General features: G+C 40.0%; 2 protein-coding genes and 1 pseudogene across 2 annotated transcripts; all 3 read left to right on the plus strand.

Moving 5' to 3' along the window:
• The first annotated feature begins 1,149 nt into the window (after positions 1 to 1,149).
• On the plus strand, positions 1,150 to 2,830 carry LOC122008430 (protein JINGUBANG-like). The gene has a single exon (XM_042564158.1). The coding sequence runs from the start codon at positions 1,262 to 1,264 to the stop codon at positions 2,786 to 2,788; it is 1,527 nt and encodes a 508-aa protein (XP_042420092.1). The 5' UTR covers positions 1,150 to 1,261; the 3' UTR covers positions 2,789 to 2,830.
• Positions 2,831 to 11,043: 8,213 nt separating this feature from the next.
• Positions 11,044 to 12,724, plus strand: LOC122008433 (protein JINGUBANG-like). Its single transcript, XM_042564159.1, has one exon. The coding sequence runs from the start codon at positions 11,156 to 11,158 to the stop codon at positions 12,680 to 12,682; it is 1,527 nt and encodes a 508-aa protein (XP_042420093.1). The 5' UTR covers positions 11,044 to 11,155; the 3' UTR covers positions 12,683 to 12,724.
• Positions 12,725 to 16,511: 3,787 nt separating this feature from the next.
• Positions 16,512 to 22,659, plus strand: LOC122010681 (annotated as a pseudogene).
• The last annotated feature ends 556 nt before the right edge of the window (positions 22,660 to 23,215 follow it).

Here is a 23,215-nt window from a genome sequence, read left to right on the forward strand (position 1 = left end):
TGATCATGTCTAGTACGATTGTATCATGCATACGTGTGGTATGTGTTGTAATAAATTAGATTTATTTATGTTTAATTTTTCACTGTGCATGCTTACAAAATGTATTTTAGTACATACTTCATCGGACATATCCCAACAATAATGATCTTGAACGAAGGAAGTGGGAGTTCTTAAAAGAGTGAATTCTAAGTAAAAAAATTTAAGTAGGTCAAAAATGATCGGATGATAAATTTATTTTTAGATTTTATTATAAAATATCTTATTTTAATAAAGATATCTTACATCTTTCCATGTATGATTTTTTAATATATTTTTAACACATATATGATTTAGTTATAGTTTAATCTTTTACTATAACTACTCGTTTTGCTGGTTTCATTTTGTGTTTCGAGAAGGGACTAGGAGCTTCAATCATTAATCTAGATATCCGCGTCACACTGATCGATGGGTTGCAATCAAACAAACGAAACAATGACATAGAAGACGAAGAAGAATACAAACGAGTGAGAAAGACTTGCGACATTCAAACAAAGAATGAAAACTTACTAGCATATTACGTCGTAGCTACTTGAGATTAAGGCTAAAGTCGAGAAAGAAGACAATTTTTTTTTTTTTTTTTTGATGAGACTCAAGGGTTTAGAGGTTTTACTCTTTACAGAGAAATTCTTCTTCCACCAAGACTTGTGCGATCTAACTGTGTACCGTTCCGTTATCTTCCTATGACTGTTTCGATATCTTAATTCTGGTTTTCTAAAGCCCACGCGTTAACTAAGTATCCGTGTCAATTCTTGAAACATTGGTCAACCAGTAGAATCCCAACACGTGATCCTATATACTAGTCGATGCGCGCATCTGTTTAGGTGAGAACAGGGGACAGACATCAATGCTTCGGACCCAGGCTAGCTCGCTTCATCCTTCACCTACGTGCCGGTGGATTTAGTCGATAAAAGAAAAATGGCGTTTCTTATGACGATGGAGACATCCGATCCGAATGGGAGCCGCAGATGCAGCAGTTACGTCCGCGTGGAAACGGCCGGCCAACAACCGGTTGTGCTCCACGCCGCGCCCGAACGCATTCCGTGCAATTGGAAGCTACATCCCTCCACGTGTCACCGCCATGCGTTTCTCCTCCGCTTATTAATACGACCGTTTGTTTCCTCTTTTGGGAAAATTGGCTTTGGAACCGCACCCCCTTCTTCTTCCTTCGTCCCCAAAAATTACTCCGACGCCGATCTTTGAAGCCGTTCGCCGAATCGAGACCATGAGAGATCGAGAGAGCGAGAAATCGCATAAATCGAAGCAGCTTTCAGATCTCTTCGACGCCGACTCCATGGTCCACTCCGAGGACGAGCTCCCCTCCGGCAGCGGCATTGCTCCTTCCTCCGCCGACGCCAGCCCCGGCTACTTCTCCGACAGGAATATCGCTGGAGGCTCCGTTTCCCCTTTGGATTTCTCTCCCTGGACCCCTCTTAACGCCGTTTCCCCGTTCGTCAAGTCGCCCTGGGCCTACCTCCCCCTCCTCGCCGACCCCGCCGCTGACCCCACCGACACCGGGCTTGTTGGCACCCTTGTCCGCAAGGAGGGCCACGTGTACTCCCTCGCTGCTGCCGGCGAGCTTCTCTACACCGGATCCGACAGTCGCAACATACGCGTGTGGAGGGGGCAAAGGGAGCTGTCCGGGTTTAAGTCCAGCAGCGGTCTTGTTAAGGCCATTGTCATCGCCGGCGACAGGATTTTTACTGGTCACCAGGACGGTAAGATTCGTGTGTGGCGGACGTCCGCCAAGAACCCCTATTCGCATAAGCGAGTCGGGACGCTCCCCAGATTCAAGGACTTCTTGAGGAGTTCTTTGAACCCGTCGAACTACGTCGAGGTGCGGCGACACCGGAGAACCCTGTGGCTCCGCCACTTCGATGCGGTGTCCTGCCTCAGCCTCGACGAGGAGGCCGGCATCGTCTATTCCGGATCGTGGGATAGGACCTTTAAGGCGTGGAGGATATCGGATTTCAAGTGCTTGGAATCCGTCAAGGCGCACGACGACGCCGTCAACGCGGTGGCGACCGGGTTCGGCGGCCTGGTGTTCACGGGCTCGGCCGACGGGACGGCGAAGGTGTGGCGGAGGGAGTCCGCCGGGCGTGGAGGAGAGGCCACCAGGCACGTGTTGGTGCAGGTGATGCGGCGGAAGGAGAGCGCCGTGACGGCGTTGGTGGTGGCGGAGGCGGCCGGGGTGGTGTACTGCGGGTCGTCGGACGGTGCGGTGAACTACTGGTGGTGGGAGGGGTGGCGGAGGCAGCTGGCGCACGGGGGGAAGCTCCGGGGGCATCGGATGGCGGTGCTGTGCTTGGCGGTGACGAGAAGGCTGGTCGTCAGCGGGTCGGCCGACAAGACACTGTGCGTGTGGCGGAGGGAGAAGGGCAGCGCCGGCGGTGCCGGGGGGCACACGAAGCTAGCGGTGCTAACGGGGCACGAGGGTCCGGTCAAGTGCCTAGCGATGGAGGTGGAGGAGGACGGCCCGGTCGCTTGGCCTCTGGGGCCGCGCTATGTTGTGTACAGTGGGAGTTTGGACAAGTCGGTGAAGGTGTGGCGCGTGTTTGAGTGGGAGGTATCAAGGGGGGCAACGCCGGCGGAATCGTGGAGAGAGATAGAAGCCTGCGACGGGGAGCGGCCGCCAACTTCTCCGTTTCCTGGGAGAGAGGGGACCAAAGTGATACGGCGGAGGAGCGGCGGCGACGGCGACCGCGGCGCGGCTGTGAGGTCGGTGCCTGCTCGTTTGCAAGCTACTGCATGATGATACATTGTACATACCATTTAAGTTTATTATTATTATTTTCCATTTTTAAAAAAATAAAATAAAGGTTATCGTGAATTTTTTATGCAATTTCATCTAAATTGTAATTATAAGGGCAATTTCCAATAATTAATTTTTAAAATCATTGATTTTAGATTAAGTATTTATGGAACAAAATAATATATATATATATATATATATATATATATATATTATAATTTTAAAGAATTCAAGACTTGCATTTATGGCTTGGTTATTTTCTAAAAATATATTTTTAAACACTTAATTATAATATTTGAATGCGGCACCAAGTTAACTTCACACCTTAATCATATCGAGTCACAAGCTCACGTGCACGCTTTCGTCTCTTCTCTCCTCTTCTCTAGACTAACATCGTTACATTGGATAACCAATATTCGATATAATATCATTATATTGGAATACAGGGTTGATCTTGACTTTTAGGGGTCTGATGAAAAGAAAAAATAAAGGGACTCTTGATGAAAAGAGAAAAGTGGTTCTATAGGATTTTTTTCATTAGATAAAGGAATGAATTATAAATGAAGAGGGATATTTGAAGGATTGAGAAGAAAGATAATGGGTGTGTGCTTAAGGTTGAGCATGAAGACAATGGAAGATAGAGAACCTTTATTATGTTGCTTGAAGTTTAAAATGAATGGATTTTGAGAAAATATTTTTAATGTGTGTCAAAGGGGGAGAATATAGGGTTTAAACTAGAAATTCCTCATTTATACTTTGGAATGAAAAGAAGGAAAGTTGGGTTAATGAGTTAGTCTTACTTAAACATATTGTCAAACATCAAAGAGGAAAAAATTATAAGTGCAATCGACCTTTTATCAAGGTTGACCAAGTTAACCAAGCTTGAGTTGACTCAAGCTAGGGTTTCGATATTTGATCAATATATAGTGCAAGTCCTAGTGAGACTAGACAGTAAAAGTCCTAATGGGACTAGGCAAAGGGAAGTCTTGATTGAAAATTAAGCAATGGAAGTCCTAGCGGGGCTAGATAGTGAAAGACCTAGTTAAGAACTAAACAATGGAAGTCATGGTTAAGAACTAGGCAATGGAAGTCCTAACGGATCTAGATAATGGTAGACCTAATTGGGAACTAGACAATAGAAGTCCTAGCAGGGATAAACGGTAGAAGACCTAGTTGGGAATTAGGTTAAGTCCAAAGTGGGTCAGCTAAGAGATGAACACTTGGCACGAGATGGAAAGTTCAAGTGGATCATGATTGACAAGGACACTTGGTGGTCAAAAGTTCAATAGGGAGTTGATATAAAATGAGGAAGTCTCGACAGAGCAAACTTATGAAGACCATAACTTTTGACTCGGATATTAGAATGATGCAATTTTCATTACAAAATTGAGTTCTTTTAGATATCTATATTTGTAAAACTCAAGTATTAGTTAACTGATGGGTTTGATCAATCGACTGATGGCTTTAGAAACTGAATAGAAGTAAGTTGATTTGATTGTTTGACTCAACTGATGACATCAATCAACTAATGGTTAATATCAATCAATTGATGGCTTTAGAAATCGAACATATGTGAGTTGGATTCGCTTGATTTAATTTGATTGATGGCATCAGACTACTGATTGTTCAAATCAGTCAACTAATGTTGATCATAGTTGAACAGAAGTGAGTTAGATTCGCTTGTTCGATTCCACTAATTAGATCAGTCGAATGATAATTTATATTAGTCGATTGATGTTTGAATAATCAACAAAATTAGACAGATTTAAGAAAGTTTAGTAGTCATTCAATAGCCAAATACGATCAATTGATTAATGGGTAAGATTAGTCAATTGATAGCTAAATATTAGCCTCGACCTAAAGGCTTTAAAGAAGGAATTTCGAGGAGTTTTTCAGATGTAGTTCTTGGGGATTTTTGAAGGATATTGTTGCTGTATTTCCGGACCAACATCTTCTGAGAAGGAGAGAGTTCTTAGTGGAAGAGATCGCTAGGAGTGGACCCTTGGATTAGTCACCTCAAGGAGCTGAATATCAAGTAAACCAAGGTATTGTGCATGTAGAGTTGAGATTAAAGTAAGGTTTTCGCTGTGTATTCAACGACAAGCACAAAGCATTGAAAAGAAGTGATCAAAGCTATTCACTCCCCCTCTAGCTCATGGGTTCTAACATCTTTCACCACTTAAGCTTCACTCCCTCAAGATTTTCGCCATGCATTTGTTGGTGCGGTTTGCACTGACAGTCTAATTCAGGTTTTGATGAATGACAAAATAAGGTTAAGTTAGTTTCAATGTGATCTAACACTTTGACGAAGTGTGCAAGAGAAGTCCAGCTAGGTCGACGGGTTGACCTGATAGCTGGCACGAAGTTTAGCTAGGTCAACGGGCTGACCTGATAGCTGGTATGAAGTTCAGACGGGTCAACGGGTTGACCGGACGTCTGACAGGTAAGTTAAGTCACTGGAGGGGAGTGACTTGGTGAGGACGCGTTCCCCGTTTGAGGGAATAGTAGGCGTCGATCCAACTTAGAACCATTTCAGGAATCTAAGTTGAGATCGTGACTAGATTCCAATCTCGGTGAGACGGAATCTAATTACTACTCTTTTGCTATAATTGTGCTAACTTCTGTTTTGCAGGGTAGTTTAACTTTTATTTTGCCTTGGACTAACACTTTCTTGCAGGAGAAGGACTTTCTTGGGAAAGGTGGTTTGGGCGTCCGGAAGGGATCCGGTCGTCGGGAATCAGTCCGAGCGCCCGGAAGGCAAAGACTTATCACATCGCAACGTGGAGCGCGCTGGTTGGCCGGACCTACGTCACGATCTGGGCTCCCGGAGCGTCTTATATAAGGAGGTCTCACCCTGGAACAAACTACAACAACGTCTTCCAATAACTGCTCTACTGTGTTGTGCTCCTGCGATGTTGCGAAGCTTCTCTGACAACCTGCTGCTAAAAGTTTTCTTTCATGTATTGTTGTCGGTATTTTCTCTCTAAATTTCTTGTACTTAAATTTGTAATATGACCAAGTCTTGAGATTTCTTTTTTTTTGTTTTTTTTTGTGTGCAAGGTAAAATGTCTCAAATCGAAGGATTCAGCACAATCCGTCCCCCTCTATTCAACAGTGATAATTTCCCCTACTGGAAGAAGTGAATGGAGATCTATCTGAACACCGACTTCAACCAGTGGTTTAGCGTCACTAGAGGATACATGGCACCGGTCGACAACTTCAGAAATTCATTGGACCCCGAATAGTAGAATCCGGACATGAAAAAGAAAGTCCGGATGGACTTCAAAGCACTCAGCACTCTGCAATGCGGGTTGATAAAGGAATAGCTGAATCAGGTGGGCCCACATCAAAATGCGAAGGAACTATAGGACAAGCTCGTCGAACTACACGAAGGAACGAGCGACGCCAAGGTAACTAAACGTGATCTTTTTCTAAATAGATTATTTAATATTAAAATGCAGAAAGAAGAAACAGCAAATTAGCTCTACACGAGGATCAAAGACATCCTCAACGGACTTCACGCGATAGGCCACCAAATGGAAAATCGTGATTTCATCAGGTACGCTCGAAACACGTTTCCTCGAAATACATTGTGGGCATCCGTCGTGGACTACAAGATTTCGAAGAATCTTTCTAAGTTAAAATTAGACGAGCTATTTTGCGAACTTGAGCTACACGAGCAAACTAATGCTAGAACCGAGAAAGGTATCGCTTTGTTTGCAAGTTCCTCCAAGGAAAAGATAAAGACCAAGCCTGAACTAGAAGATGAGTCTGACCAAGATTCAGAAGATGAAGAGTGTCTGGTGAACTTTGCAAGGAAGATGTTCACCAGGAGGAAGAAGAACTTCAGCAGAAAAGACCTGCAGAAGATCAACTCCACAACTGAACCAAGAAATGTGACCTGCTTCGAGTGCAACAAGAAGGACCACTACAAGCACGAGTGCCCAAAATTGAAGAACGAGAAGTCAAAGACAACCAAGAAGAAGGCACTTAAAGCAAGGTGGGACGACTCATCTTCAGAAGAATCGAAGGTCGAAGAGCTGAAGCACCAAAGCCACCTCGCGTTAATGGCCAGCGAATCAAAATCGGAGGATGAATCAGAAGACAGGTCCGAATTCGAATCGAACCACGAGTCTGTACTCGTCTCCGAAGATCTCGATGCTCGAGGAGGTATATCTTTAAATAAGAAGTTTTTTAAAGTTATTGCATGTTTAGATAGAAAGTTAACTGCAATTGAAAATGAAAATAAAATACTTCTTGAGGAAAACCAACACCTCAAGGAGCAAATTGAAAATTTAAATCCAAATTAAGTTTTAACACTTGAAGAGGAAAATTCAACACTAAAAGCTAAAATTAAAAAACTAAAAGGGCTTTTAGAAAAATTTACAACTAGATCAAAAAATTTAGATCTTATCTTAAATAATCAAAAAGATGTTTATAATAAATCTGGACTTGGATACAAGTCAAATACAAATAAGTCATTTATATCACTAATAACTCAACATAAACAAAAAACTAAATCTTGGATTCCGAAAGCGCACTTAACCACGCAAGTAGGAATTAACCAATATTATATACCCAAAGATAAAATATTTTATGTAAAATCAGATAAACCAAATCAAAAGCCAAAACACAATCCTAGACCAACTAAATCTAAATCAAACTATTTTAGAACCTACCAAAAATATACTAACATCAAGTTAAATACAATTATAAAAATAATCGACAAAAACCCAAAACTAAAACCTAAATCAGATTAATAATTTAGGGGGAGACTCCAAAATAGTTGGCACCTCCAAAAATAATCTACCTGACAGGGTAACCAAAAACTAACCTACCCGTCAGGGTAATTAGGACTAGTTTAAAAATGGACAACGGTTTAACTTGACCTACGGTACTGATGAAGTTTTGGATGATAGTACATTAGGAAAACTCTATCTATGTGTGTCTAGGAAGATACTACACCATCCAGAAGTATCGACCGAACTACTTTGTCTCTCATCTTTAAGAAAGCTACTACACCATCCAGAAGTATCGACCGAGCTCAATCTACTACATATTGTCGGTATATTTTTTTAAGCTTGTATTGTTTTAATTTCCAAAAGATAGTAGTGTGTTACTATCTTATATTCATCATTTTGTACACATTATTTCTTTCCGAAGATTTTGAAAAGAAGAATTCTAGTGGATTGCCCAACGGCGTGATCAATAGATCGTGGGTCTTGGAGTAGAAGTCGACATAGGCTTTGAACCAAGTATCCAACTTATGTCATCTGTATTGCTTTCTTTTTTAATTTTCGGTGCTTATTCTGCTTGTTTTACAAGCAAAATAAAAGTTTTTAACATGCGATATTCACCCCCCTATCACATCTTTCGATCCTTCAAATACAACTCGAGAAAATTTTCACTAAAAGGAATTTAACAGATCTTTTGACAAAGGCTCTACCACAAAATAAGTTTGAGAGTCATGTCTGTGCTTACGGTTTAGGACACTAAGGTAATTGACATTAGGCCAAGTGAGAGTGTTAGATTTTAAGGGATGCCCTAAGGTATTAGGCCTTATGATTTTAATATTTATTTAATAAATATAGATTCACTATTTGAATGCATATTATATGTTTCATGGTCTTAAACTTATTTACTGAATATCCATAATACAATTCATAACATGAGGGAATTTATGATTGGATCATAACTTGTGATTATCTCTATATGTACAATTATGAACGTATTAGAATTTTCCTAGTCGTCGAATTGATACATTCAGACATCATCAAGCAGCTATTTTCTCACTAACTAGAGATATTGGGATGTCGAGAGTTAAACGTAGATGCTAATAATGATAATTAGTTTATTAGAGTAGCTTGCTGTAAGACTTCATATGGTTATCTACATATGTAGATATGTCTGTGAAGCTCTTACTACAGCTCGAGTGCAAGTTTCTTTTGACTTAAGGTATACAAGTCATCTTGGTCTTCGAGACTTATACTTTGACATCTTAAGTAAGCATCTCATCGAGGTGTGAACCTGAGATGATTGGGTATAAGTTGAAGTGCCCGAAGGTGTTTGGATAGTCCATAGAGGATTGATCATTCCTTGCGATGAGACGTATATCTTATGACCGCTCGTTAAGATTATTACTCAAAGTCTTTAGTCAAAGCATCACATGTTAAGAGTATGAGACTCTTAGACATATACGAGTAATTAGAATCTGTAGAACGATGAAGTATTACTTATGCTAGATGTGATGTAGTCAGCTTAGTGGGGACTCACACATATACTATGTCCTGAACTAAATGGGTATAAGACGAGTGAAATGAACGAGACACGACTTACTGTTGCTGCTGAATGGTTCAGAATTAATTCTGAAATCAACTCTGATTTTTCGACTAATTGGGGATTATGATGTACTATTAGGTGTCACTCATGATCGTTCCATAATTAAGTAGACAACCAAGATAAATCAAAACCTATTGAGTCATATGCACTACGAGTCTTTAAAAGACGTAAAATAAGTTAAATAATAAGATTCTTAGATCAAAAGATAAATATTTTGGTTGGACCATACATAAGACAAATATAGAAATATTTGTCGAATCAGAAACATGGATAAGCCACATCTCTTATGGAAGAGTTATACCCTATTTGGATTAGTCATGAACTAACTTGATTTAGTTGTGAACCAAACCAAAGGGTTAATGAGCTAATTTTTTGTTTAGGGATAGTGAGTTGGATTTAGGATTTCTAGTATAACTTATTAATGAGGGTTATATATTGATATGATTAAGAGAGAAACATATATCAATTTTCATTATTTGGTTGATTGAGTTTTTAGAAGCCAAATCTTCCTCTCCTCTCTCTAGCTCTTTCCTTGCCGCGCTGACCTCCAAGCAAGGAAGAAGTTCTTCCTTGTTTTGCTTCCTCTTATTGTCTTGATTTCTCTTCTCTGCACATGACTAGTAACTTCCGAAGAAGAGGTTTGTACTCATGGAATTGTCTTAAGGAGCTCGGCGTGGATACTAATAGAGGCGAGGTGCCCTTCTCGTTATAGGTCATCCGTAAGGTATACCTAGAATAATTGTTATTCGTTTTTTCGTTTTGTTTTATGATCATGTCTAGTACGATTGTATCATGCATACGTGTGGTATGTGTTGTAATAAATTAGATTTATTTATGTTTAATTTTTCACTGTGCATGCTTACAAAATGTATTTTAGTACATACTTCATCGGACATATCCCAACAATAATGATCTTGAACGAAGGAAGTGGGAGTTCTTAAAAGAGTGAATTCTAAGTAAAAAAATTTAAGTAGGTCAAAAATGATCGGATGATAAATTTATTTTTAGATTTTATTATAAAATATCTTATTTTAATAAAGATATCTTACATCTTTCCATGTATGATTTTTTAATATATTTTTAACACATATATGATTTAGTTATAGTTTAATCTTTTACTATAACTACTCGTTTTGCTGGTTTCATTTTGTGTTTCGAGAAGGGACTAGGAGCTTCAATCATTAATCTAGATATCCGCGTCACACTGATCGATGGGTTGCAATCAAACAAACGAAACAATGACATAGAAGACGAAGAAGAATACAAACGAGTGAGAAAGACTTGCGACATTCAAACAAAGAATGAAAACTTACTAGCATATTACGTCGTAGCTACTTGAGATTAAGGCTAAAGTCGAGAAAGAAGACAATTTTTTTTTTTTTTTTTTGATGAGACTCAAGGGTTTAGAGGTTTTACTCTTTACAGAGAAATTCTTCTTCCACCAAGACTTGTGCGATCTAACTGTGTACCGTTCCGTTATCTTCCTATGACTGTTTCGATATCTTAATTCTGGTTTTCTAAAGCCCACGCGTTAACTAAGTATCCGTGTCAATTCTTGAAACATTGGTCAACCAGTAGAATCCCAACACGTGATCCTATATACTAGTCGATGCGCGCATCTGTTTAGGTGAGAACAGGGGACAGACATCAATGCTTCGGACCCAGGCTAGCTCGCTTCATCCTTCACCTACGTGCCGGTGGATTTAGTCGATAAAAGAAAAATGGCGTTTCTTATGACGATGGAGACATCCGATCCGAATGGGAGCCGCAGATGCAGCAGTTACGTCCGCGTGGAAACGGCCGGCCAACAACCGGTTGTGCTCCACGCCGCGCCCGAACGCATTCCGTGCAATTGGAAGCTACATCCCTCCACGTGTCACCGCCATGCGTTTCTCCTCCGCTTATTAATACGACCGTTTGTTTCCTCTTTTGGGAAAATTGGCTTTGGAACCGCACCCCCTTCTTCTTCCTTCGTCCCCAAAAATTACTCCGACGCCGATCTTTGAAGCCGTTCGCCGAATCGAGACCATGAGAGATCGAGAGAGCGAGAAATCGCATAAATCGAAGCAGCTTTCAGATCTCTTCGACGCCGACTCCATGGTCCACTCCGAGGACGAGCTCCCCTCCGGCAGCGGCATTGCTCCTTCCTCCGCCGACGCCAGCCCCGGCTACTTCTCCGACAGGAATATCGCTGGAGGCTCCGTTTCCCCTTTGGATTTCTCTACCTGGACCCCTCTTAACGCCGTTTCCCCGTTCGTCAAGTCGCCCTGGGCCTACCTCCCCCTCCTCGCCGACCCCGCCGCCGACCCCACCGACACCGGGCTTGTTGGCACCCTTGTCCGCAAGGAGGGCCACGTGTACTCCCTCGCTGCTGCCGGCGAGCTTCTCTACACCGGATCCGACAGTCGCAACATACGCGTGTGGAGGGGGCAAAGGGAGCTGTCCGGGTTTAAGTCCAGCAGCGGTCTTGTTAAGGCCATTGTCATCGCCGGCGACAGGATTTTTACTGGTCACCAGGACGGTAAGATTCGTGTGTGGCGGACGTCCGCCAAGAACCCCTATTCGCATAAGCGAGTCGGGACGCTCCCCAGATTCAAGGACTTCTTGAGGAGTTCTTTGAACCCGTCGAACTACGTCGAGGTGCGGCGACACCGGAGAACCCTGTGGCTCCGCCACTTCGATGCGGTGTCCTGCCTCAGCCTCGACGAGGAGGCCGGCATCGTCTATTCCGGATCGTGGGATAGGACCTTTAAGGCGTGGAGGATATCGGATTTCAAGTGCTTGGAATCCGTCAAGGCGCACGACGACGCCGTCAACGCGGTGGCGACCGGGTTCGGCGGCCTGGTGTTCACGGGCTCGGCCGACGGGACGGCGAAGGTGTGGCGGAGGGAGTCCGCCGGGCGTGGAGGAGAGGCCACCAGGCACGTGTTGGTGCAGGTGATGCGGCGGAAGGAGAGCGCCGTGACGGCGTTGGTGGTGGCGGAGGCGGCCGGGGTGGTGTACTGCGGGTCGTCGGACGGTGCGGTGAACTACTGGTGGTGGGAGGGGTGGCGGAGGCAGCTGGCGCACGGGGGGAAGCTCCGGGGGCATCGGATGGCGGTGCTGTGCTTGGCGGTGACGAGAAGGCTGGTCGTCAGCGGGTCGGCCGACAAGACACTGTGCGTGTGGCGGAGGGAGAAGGGCAGCGCCGGCGGTGCCGGGGGGCACACGAAGCTAGCGGTGCTAACGGGGCACGAGGGTCCGGTCAAGTGCCTAGCGATGGAGGTGGAGGAGGACGGCCCGGTCGCTTGGCCTCTGGGGCCGCGCTATGTTGTGTACAGTGGGAGTTTGGACAAGTCGGTGAAGGTGTGGCGCGTGTTTGAGTGGGAGGTATCAAGGGGGGCAACGCCGGCGGAATCGTGGAGAGAGATAGAAGCCTGCGACGGGGAGCGGCCGCCAACTTCTCCGTTTCCTGGGAGAGAGGGGACCAAAGTGATACGGCGGAGGAGCGGCGGCGACGGCGACCGCGGCGCGGCTGTGAGGTCGGTGCCTGCTCGTTTGCAAGCTACTGCATGATGATACATTGTACATACCATTTAAGTTTATTATTATTATTTTCCATTTTTAAAAAAATAAAATAAAGGTTATCGTGAATTTTTTATGCAATTTCATCTAAATTGTAATTATAAGGGCAATTTCCAATAATTAATTTTTAAAATCATTGATTTTAGATTAAGTATTTATGGAACAAAATAATATATATATATATATATATATATATATATATATTATAATTTTAAAGAATTCAAGACTTGCATTTATGGCTTGGTTATTTTCTAAAAATATATTTTTAAACACTTAATTATAATATTTGAATGCGGCACCAAGTTAACTTCACACCTTAATCATATCGAGTCACAAGCTCACGTGCACGCTTTCGTCTCTTCTCTCCTCTTCTCTAGACTAACATCGTTACATTGGATAACCAATATTCGATATAATATCATTATATTGGAATACAGGGTTGATCTTGACTTTTAGGGGTCTGATGAAAAGAAAAAATAAAGGGACTCTTGATGAAAAGAGAAAAGTGGTTCTATAGGATTTTTTTCATTAGATTTTTCTTGGAATATAATTGAATGATTTTATCAGTTTTAATTTAGAAAATTTTATTTCTATTAATACTACTGTAATTAATATAGTTAACAAAATTTTATAAGTAATAAAATATTAAAAAAATAATCTATGATTTTTACTAACTCAAAATTTTCAAAAGCTACTTTATTTTTATTGGTAAACACATATGTAACCTTTACAATTTAGAAAATAAATTATTAGCACCAATATTTGTCACCATATTTTTTGATTTTTTTATTAAAATAATTTAATCATATATAATATATGTATATCAAATTTAAAAACCCTAAAGTCGAACCCATATGCCGTTGCCCCCTGACTTACCTCAAGGTAGACCCGACCCCGGGCCGAGTCTGGCACGGACCCGGGCCGGTTGCCCGTTGACCCGGTTCGCCGGGTCGAACCGGAACCGGCCCGGCAAGTTGTCGGACCGGTTCCGGTTCATTGATTGTAAAACCGGCGGGTTTAACCGGCGGTTCAGCCGTAAATATATATATTTTTTTTAAACGACTTGAACCGTAGGTTAATCGGCGGTTCATAGCCGTTGGAACCGCCGGTTAACCGACGGTTTGTAGCCGTTGGGAGAGTTTTTTGGGTATTTTTTTCAACGGTTAGGATCATTTGACCGTTTTTTGATCAATGGCTATGATTTAGTGTCTGTTACTATCAAAACTCTATAAATAGATAGCTCATTTCATCATTTTTCACACACATCTTCTCTACTCTTAATCTCATTTTCGTATTCTCTAATCTCTACACGCTTTCGTTTTCAATTTTCAATTACAATGGAAGGAGGCCGCGGAGGTGCATCATCTCGAGCTCGGAAGGGAAAGCAAATAATGAATCCCCGGGAGGAGGACCCCAACATTCAATCCACCGATGATGAAATCGAGCATCTTCCGAATCCGACACCCGAAACACAAGGAAGTACCGATGCAATTACTTCTAAGGTTCGGGAACTTCCTCCTCTAAAGTCTTCTATTTTTACTAAACATTTTGAGAAGGTCACTCTTCCGTTGGGAGAAATGCGTGCAAAATGTAAGCACTGCAATGCTTCCTACAAATTCCAAGCCGACAGCGGCTATGGGTCGTTGAAACGACATGTAGAAACGAAGCACCCGACGGAATATGGACTCGATCGTTCTCAAACACAATTATCAAAATTTTCTTCAACTAGCGGTAATACCGATTCCGGTTTATTTTTATATTCGGATAATAAATTAAGAGAATCATTAGCTAAATTTGTTTCCGTAGAACATCTTTCTTTTAGTTTTAGATCTAAATGCACATTTGAAGATTTTTGTAAAGAATCTCTTAATCCATGTGCTAAACGTGTTCCTAGGACTACACTTATTCGTACAATTAAAAAATTAGTAAAACAAGGAAAAAAGAATTTAATTGATGAATTTAGTAAATTAGATAATAAAATTTCCTTATGTTCCGATATTTGGAGTGATCATTGGCAAACACATTCGTATATGGGTGTGACTTGCCATTGGATCGATAACTCTTGGAACCTCCAAAAAAGATCATTAGCTTATAGAGTTTTTGATGAATCACATAATGCTCATAATATCGCACAATTATTATGTTTAATTTTAGAAGAATATGGTTTAACTCATAAAATATTTTCAATATCATTAGATAATGCTAGTTCTAATACCGCTTGTATAGATGATCTAAAATTTATTTGTCAACCTATTATTAGAGGTTTATTTTTTCATATTCGTTGTGTATGCCATGTTTTAAATTTATGTGTTCAAGATGATTTAAAAATTTTAGAAAGTTATATTAAACCAATTAGAATTGTAATTTCTTATTTATGGTCTCATCCTTCTATAATGAAACAATGGGGTAGGTTTTGTAAAATTAATGGAATGAGACCTAAAAAATTTATGGTCTCATCCTTCTTATTAATTTTTTTTGCACAAAACACTAATACTAATATATATTTATTTTCACAACAATGGAATATTTGTAGTAGTATTTGTGAAATTTTAAAAGTATTTAATGATGCAACCGAACAACTTTGCGTTGTTTATTATCCCACTGCTCAATTAGTTTTAGAAAATTTTTCTAATATAGTATTAGTTTTAAATGAACATATTAATAATGAATCTTTATCTCCTTGCATCTTAGCTATGAAAACTAAATGGAAAAAATATTTTTATTTAATTCCTGAAATTTATTTAATTGCATTTGCTTTAGATCCTAGATTTAAATTAGAAGTTTTACACGAAATGTTAACTTTATATTATGACGCTTTAATTCCAATTAAAGATTCTTCCCCTGATCCAGTTAATATTATATATAATGTTAGAATTTATTTATATGATATTTAGAATCAATATTATGCAAAATATGGAATACAAATTAATATTTTTGAAATTCAACAAACTACTAGTAGCAATTTCAAACTTACAAAAGCACAACTATTATTAAAAGAACGGAAAAAATGTCCACGAGGATCCTCAAGTTCCACACAGGAACTTGAGAATTATTTTACGACTTCTTTTGATTTTAATGAAGCAAATAGCGAAAACTTCGATATCTTAAAGTGGTGGTCACATAAAGCTCAAAGCTTTCCCGTTCTCTCCGTGATCGCGAAAGAAATTTTAGCTTGTCCAGTGTCAACTGTTGCTGTGGAGCAGACGTTCAGTGCCGGCGGCAACATATTAGATGAACGACGATCAACTTTGTCTCTCGACTCATTGGAAGCCCAAGCATTATTAGACGATTGGACCAGAGCGGAGAAAAGAATCCAAGGAATGCAACTTTCAGATGACGAAGTTGAAGATTTTGATACTGAAGGAACAAATACGACAGGAACAGGAAATGGAAGTGAATGAAAATGTAAAAGGATAAAAATGTAAAAGAACTACGTGAGCTTTGATTCCCCTAAACGGATACGTAGGCAACTTAAATAAGTGCAAGCCCTTTTTTCAGTAGATTTTAATTTCTAATTTTTAATGTTTAATGTTTAATTTTTAATTTTTATTTTTTTTAACATATTAATCTTGAATCGTGGCGAACCGTGACGAACCGTGAACCGGCGGTTCTGAACTGTGAACCGTAACCGTCTTGGGCGATTAAGATTAAGGGTCGACCTGCCTGGAACCGTCGAACCGACGGTTCCGAATCGTCGAACTATCGATTCCGAATCGTGATTAGGTCTATCTCAAGGCCGGTTGAAATATTATGTTTTATTCCTCCTAGTTTATAAAATAGAATCAAAATATATTTTTGACTAGGGTTTTTAGTTATAAAGATGTTCCTGTATATAAAAATTTTTATCAGAGGGGTTATTTGACAAAATTTATGCCTAAGAAGCGTAATTCTTAGCCAATGGAAAAAGTGCCAGCCCACACCCCACCGACCACGCGCAGAGGTCCACCAGATCCACGAAGTCAGCCAGGGCGCGCGTCGCGGCCAGCCCCTTCGGCTTCCGCAGCCACCACCTCGGCCTCCTCCGTCTCCGCCCTTTTCCGGAGCCCCAGCGCCGTCGGATCGTCCTCAGTCTTCGCTCCACCGGACCCCGCCGCGGCGCGAGGTTGAGGTGCCTGGTTGAGTCTAAGCTAGTACTTATGGATTGCTGATGGAGTTCAATTATTGTTTATCAGGATGAAATTACTGTTATTTCGGAGCTTGAGATACCCAAAGAGAATGTTAATTTGCCAGTATTTCCAAATAGAAATGTAAATAGACGGATAGCTTTGGCTTCCAGCCTTGCTGCAGTAGGGTTTTTCTCATCGAGAAGGCTTGCTTTTGGTGCTTCTTTGAAAGATCTATCTGCTAATGCAATGCCATATTTTAAAGAGGTTAGTTTTTCTTCCCTCTTGATGACCTACTAAATCTAATCAAATGGTAGATGTAAAGCTCAGTTTCTCTCTCTCTTTCTTTACTTTCATATTTCTGTCTATAGAAGGAAATGAAATTTGTAATGCAGTTGCTTTATGCATGTAAATATATCACTTCCTCTGGTTGTGAATTCTGTGTTAGTGTAAGCCCTAAGAGTTAATGAAGAGTTGATTAACTTAGGACATATTGAATCATACTTATCAATAAAAGATAATGTTATGGTTATTATGGTTGAATTGATAGTGGGAAACTGTAGATATATATATAAAACACTACTCTTAATTATTCCTAGTCAATCACTAATATTTAAGGACAATATTAATGTGTTGAAACTAGTATGCAGGTCAATTGATGACTTAATCTCACAAGTATATAAGATATCAAGTTGACACTATACATTAGAGAATATGTACTAAATTGACCTAACATGAGAATGTTTCATGAATCATTATATGAGTGTTGATCCTGTTCGAAAGATGAGATAGATAGAATTGCTGGTGATGCGGTTGGAATGCTGACCAAGTTGCCATGACCCAGAGGGGGAGGGTGTGATGAGCTATCATCTAGGTTGACCAAGTCATCAGAAGGTCTCTGGTCAACGCTACTTGCAGATATCGATCGGATTGCCCTGTCCCTGGTACCCGATGCTCAAGGTAGGCCCCCAAAATATATAAGGAGTCGAATAAATAGTAGAATAATGAAGTGCGTAGAGAATAAGCATGGAAAACGTGTCTTGCCCCATGGGGCTCTCTTTAGTAGATCGGTGAGCTGATCGTGATGCTGATCTAGTCGTCGTGACCCAGAAGAGTAGATGAATGCGAACTGGATGAGGGGCTAGATCTGATGGCACGAAGCAGGACGCGACATGGATCCGGAAAGTGGCACGCAGGCTGACATGAAGATCGGAACATATCCTCGGCTTGAAGGACAGAACAAAATATTGGCTCGAAGGCCAGAACACCATATCGGCTCGAAGGCCGGAACACAATAGCGAGGTGCACGAACTCGATGACTCGGAGGAGGTTGGATTGCATCAAAAGCGCATGCCAACGCCGATCGAGGGTTGGATCGACGTCGAAAGCGTATGGCAGCGCAGATTGAAGGGCGACAACATGCGTTGGGCGGCTTCGACCACTGGAGGCGACATCTGAGGGCGGCAGCGGCCACTGGCGGTGGTTGCGGAGGCCGCTGGAGGAGGCGGCGATGACGGGCCGCTAGAGGCAGGGCGTCACCCATGCAGCATAAGAAAAAATCGAGCTTCTTTTTTCTCTCCATCCACCGTGCCCTAAATCAAAGGGCTATAGTAAAATGTCCAGAATGCCCCTCTTTCCTATGCGTCTCCCTCTCTATCTCACCGCATCAAGTGTCATAAACATTTATCATAACGACTATTGGTATGAATAGTTCTTAGACATGAAGTACTACGGTTCTCTACATAAGGAATTATGTACTTTGGTATTAGCAAACACCACCTATAACAAAGTGGACTATAAAGTCGATCACTGAATATGCAATAAGTTATGTGGAGGGATGTCAGTAATGTATATGAGATCTATCCCTTCCATATGACAAAAGTGATATCTATGAACTCCTTAATTAAGTAGAACTACTAACATGCATGACCATGTCCAAATAAATTAATATAAGATATTGAGCTCATTTGATTAAGTGAGTCTCCTTAGAGATCAAGAAACACAAAGATTGATAAGAGGACGACACAGTCTATGCCTCATTGATCAATCTAGATATTGAGGGTAGAAAAACTAAGTTATACAATATAATAGACATAGAAAGGTTAAGTCGGATCTCGACATTTTCATCACTTGGGTAGCAATGATCCATTGCTAGATGCCACTCTTATGTATCTAATTTTACAGAAATTGTTAACGTTACGAGAACCAATTGGGTCACACACATAGAAAACATGTTGATTTGGAGATAGGTTTATTTTAGTTTGACTAAAATACTATGACCTTAAGATTAGTGGGTTAATCCAAATGAATCCGGATTAGACTCAAATCGATTTGGATTAGACTTATTAGATTAATGGGTTAAACTCATTGACTTATTGGATTACTAGTTAATCCAAGATATTAACATCCAACCCACTAAAAGGATTAATGTCCATTAATAGAGATTAATGGAGCATTCATGAAGAGGGAAACCAAAAGGAAAAAATCTTTGGTATTCATTGGATGAGTACAAAAGGATTTTACAATGCATTTTTGTTGATGACTTGTCTTTTTTTCTTCCTCTTATCTTGGCTGAACACCACTTGTGATTGTTGCTAGCACAACATAGTTGGTGCTTCTCCGAATATTGAGTTCGTGTGACAAACAAAGAGCTTGTTCGTGTGTATACCGTAGAGTTGCGGACGTTTTGATTGCATTGAGATCTACCAAAGTCAAGTTGCTACTGGGATTGTTTTGTTCACACAACAAAGGTAACTATTCTATTTGATAGAGTAGTAAAAACATGTATACCGTATTCGCATGGATCTCTGGAGGGATCGCTTTTCCGTTGCATATGTTATTGCTTTTCGTAAAAGATCCCTACATTTTGTTTGTCTAAGAAAATGCAAAAGTGATATACATGCATGTGAAAACAAATTCAACTCCTTCAGTATATGCAATGCTATCTTCGTTTGAAACTTTTCTTTTTCAGATTACTAATTTATGCATGTATAGTCTGAGCTTTAAATTGCATAAGTGTCCTATTTGAAGTTAGAAATAAAAAACATAATTGTAATACAAGGATAGACTGAGTTAAGATAATAGGTGCATGACCATGAAATGATACTGTGCCACATTGGAATTGAGACTATTCCTCGTCTAGGACCGGAGCAACAAGGTTAAAGTCCTCCCGACAATGCTATTATTTGAATTCAAACTCACACAAGTGCTTCAGATTTAACTCACTTACCACTAGACTAAGCAATTGTTAGTGCCAAGCAATCCTTCTTAAGTATTCAGTTATCTAGATCATCCACAATATTTCATTCTTTACATTTACCCTTGCTGTTGGATTGAACATTATGATTGCTCTTGTAGCTAGCTGATCACTATTTCTAAATTATACAATCTCCTTCACGTACATTTTCATGTGACCATCACTTAGTTCTTTGTTTTTGTTGCATTAAATTTTCACTCGAACATTGTTAGAACAGTGATTCCTGTCTTGTTCTGCTTATCTTTTGAGATGGTTAAGATTACTGTAATTGGCTCTACACATGACCAAGACAATAACAGATTAGACAATTTCTTCATGCTCCTACCACAACCAAACTCAAGATATCTATGTTGTAAGCACAAACCTGCTAGGATTCTCTGTTATATGATTAAACTTTTGTGGGTTGTTGTATAGCAGGGGAAGGTGCATAAATTAGTTGTGGGCAAACATCTAGCATCAACATTGACCATAGCTATGGGATCTATGCCTGTGAGAGATTATATGGGGCATGATTTTCACCTTTAAGACTACAGTACTTATAATGGAATATTTATATATAAAAAATCTCCTAAATGCTGGTTTTGTATTTGACTAACCTTTTCACTGTTACATCCTCTACTAGAATGTGATAGTTGCATTAATGCCCATAACGTAGCACCAAGACCGACACTAGCATCACGCAAAAGGAAATTTCACACGGAGGGAAAGCATAATTCTTATTAATCAAGTGCTTTTACATGAGACATTGGGACACTTATACTCTATGCTATGAGAACTAAGAAACAACTAAGAAATTTAAGAAATGTAATAATCACCATTAGTTGACTATCAAAATAGATGAATTACTAAATAACTCAAAATTCAAAAGTAGAATATATTTTCCCAGTCTGCATCACCCCATCACTTGTCCTTTTCTTTAGCACATGTTGTAACCATCAAAAGTATGACTGCCGAGCTAAATGAATAAGTTGCCATTACACCTCCTATACAGTGGCACTAGGTTCTTTGCCAGTTATAGCTGCTTTGATCTTGCTATTCTACACCCATTATAAGTTTGTTATATCCAAAAATTGACAGTGAGTTAGATAAAAGATTAAGGGACACATGCAATGATCTCTTGAAGTTCGGTTGACTAGAAGCCATCCAAAGAAAAAGAAGCACAGGGATGGGCTAGTTTATCTATCTGTAGATGTTCAGTATTTAGTTTATTTTCACTGAACATCTTACACGTCATTTGTGTGCTTATATCACATGTGAAAATTGCTGCTTTGCAGGCTCCTGCCCATGGAAAACCCACTGTCGTGGAGTTTTTATGCAGATTGGCGTGAAATTTGCCAAGAGTTAGCTCCTCAGATCTTTCAAGTAGAGCAGCAGTACAGGTTCTTTCTTGACATCTACATTCAGTGCCGCTATAGAATTTCTAATGAGGCAACCTCTAGACTATTAGTTAATCTAGTTGAATCAGTTGCTGTTGGATTCATAATGGGTAAATAAAACCAAATAAAAGTTTACCTCTCCTAATTAAAACATTTAATCGATTTAAATATTACTAGGGATTGACTTTACATTGTATCCTAGTCAAAGAGTCAAGTATTAGAGTGTTTGAGTCAGAGCATGAAGTGTCAACTTGTGGGTATCTTACATTGGTACAAAGTTGTCAGGTGAAGATTGATCAGAGATCGAGTAACATTCTGCGTCCGTATTAATAAATGTAGCGAAGTAATAAATGCCTATGATATATTTTCTTAGAAGTTTTTTTTTTTGAGGGTTGTTGTGAATGTATTCCTCAAGGCAAATCTATAAATTATTTCCTCTGGAGTATTCCATGCTTCCAAAAATTCCAAAATCATGTCATAGAAATGGAAGCATCCTATTTGCTGAATTGATCCTGTTTACTCTTAGCAACATACTGACAACTGCTAATTATGGACATACAAACAGAAATTCAACAAAGTACCTTCATTGTATCAAGTTTAGAAGATAGTCTACACTTCAATTTTGTTTCTTTGTGTTGAGGGAAAATGTGGTTAAATTTTATAACTGTCTTCTATACTGCTTTAATGAGTCATAACAGGTTACTTTTCTTCCAGAAACAAGGTAAATTCTGTCATGTTAAATGTTGACAACACAAAGTGGGAGCAAGAGCTTGACGAGTTCGGAGTGGAAGGCATCCCCCATTTTACTTTCTTGGACAAGGAGGGTAATGAGGAGGCGATATTTTCTTGAAAATGTTGTTGCGCTTGCTAACGGTGAGTCAACAATATCCCATGCCTGAGTCGTGGAAGGTGCATCAAGTTGTTGATCCTAGGTACACGAAACTCCCGTCAATGTTGGATGATCCTCAGGAAGGATTTATTGTTCACCGTACCTTCGATCAAGTTGTTGATCCCAGATACACGAAACTCCCGTCAATGTTGGATGATCTTCGGGAAGGATTTATTGTACACTGTTTTTCTCTGCTTTATAAGAGGCTGTATCCGAGATTTGAATGTGTGACCTGTAGATCACACGATAACAACTTCACTGTCGTGCGAAGGCTCCCTTAATTGTGCTGATTGGCTAAAAGGTTTGCTTTATAATAAGTGCAAATTAGGTTTTGTTTTGTAGTATTTGTTCATTTTGGTATTCATGACCATACATATTGGATCTAGTTGCTTTGGAGTCTGCTTCAGATTTACACCCATAAGAGTGATCATAAATGCTCACATTGTCAACAGTTATAGCAGCCACATGGTCGATGAATTATTTTTGATAATTCAATTTATTAGTGTCTCATTCGACTGGTTCATCAGGAAACACGATGCTAATTAAGACCACGTGATTTTATATTTTAGATCACACACTGAGGTCCCAAACATTAAGAACAAGTACCACTCAGATTACTTATATGTTTTATATGTTTTTTTTCCATGGTTAGTTGAATCAATTTTGCAGCCGGATTATTCAAGCTAGATCTAGATTTAAGATGGTAAATTAGCCCAGCTTTATATTGTTAACCGACTATAAAATGAATTTGAAATGATTATTCAAATTTGAATTTGTTATTATAAATTTATTTATTTATTTTAAGAGTTTATTTGTTGAACATGTTTCACAAATTTTATTCTTAAAAAATATTTATAAATAATTCATATATATATATATATATAAACTTATTCATTTAGT

The sequence above is a fragment of the Zingiber officinale genome, chromosome 8A (assembly GCF_018446385.1).
Source record: "Zingiber officinale cultivar Zhangliang chromosome 8A, Zo_v1.1, whole genome shotgun sequence".
In the NCBI taxonomy this organism is placed as follows: Eukaryota; Viridiplantae; Streptophyta; class Magnoliopsida; order Zingiberales; family Zingiberaceae; genus Zingiber; species Zingiber officinale.

What these genes read in the sequence shown, in the direction of transcription:
- LOC122008430 (XM_042564158.1), top strand. Translation starts at nt 1,262, where the DNA reads ATGAGAGATCGAGAGAGCGAGAAATCGCATAAATCGAAGCAGCTTTCA.
- LOC122008433 (XM_042564159.1), top strand. Translation starts at nt 11,156, where the DNA reads ATGAGAGATCGAGAGAGCGAGAAATCGCATAAATCGAAGCAGCTTTCA.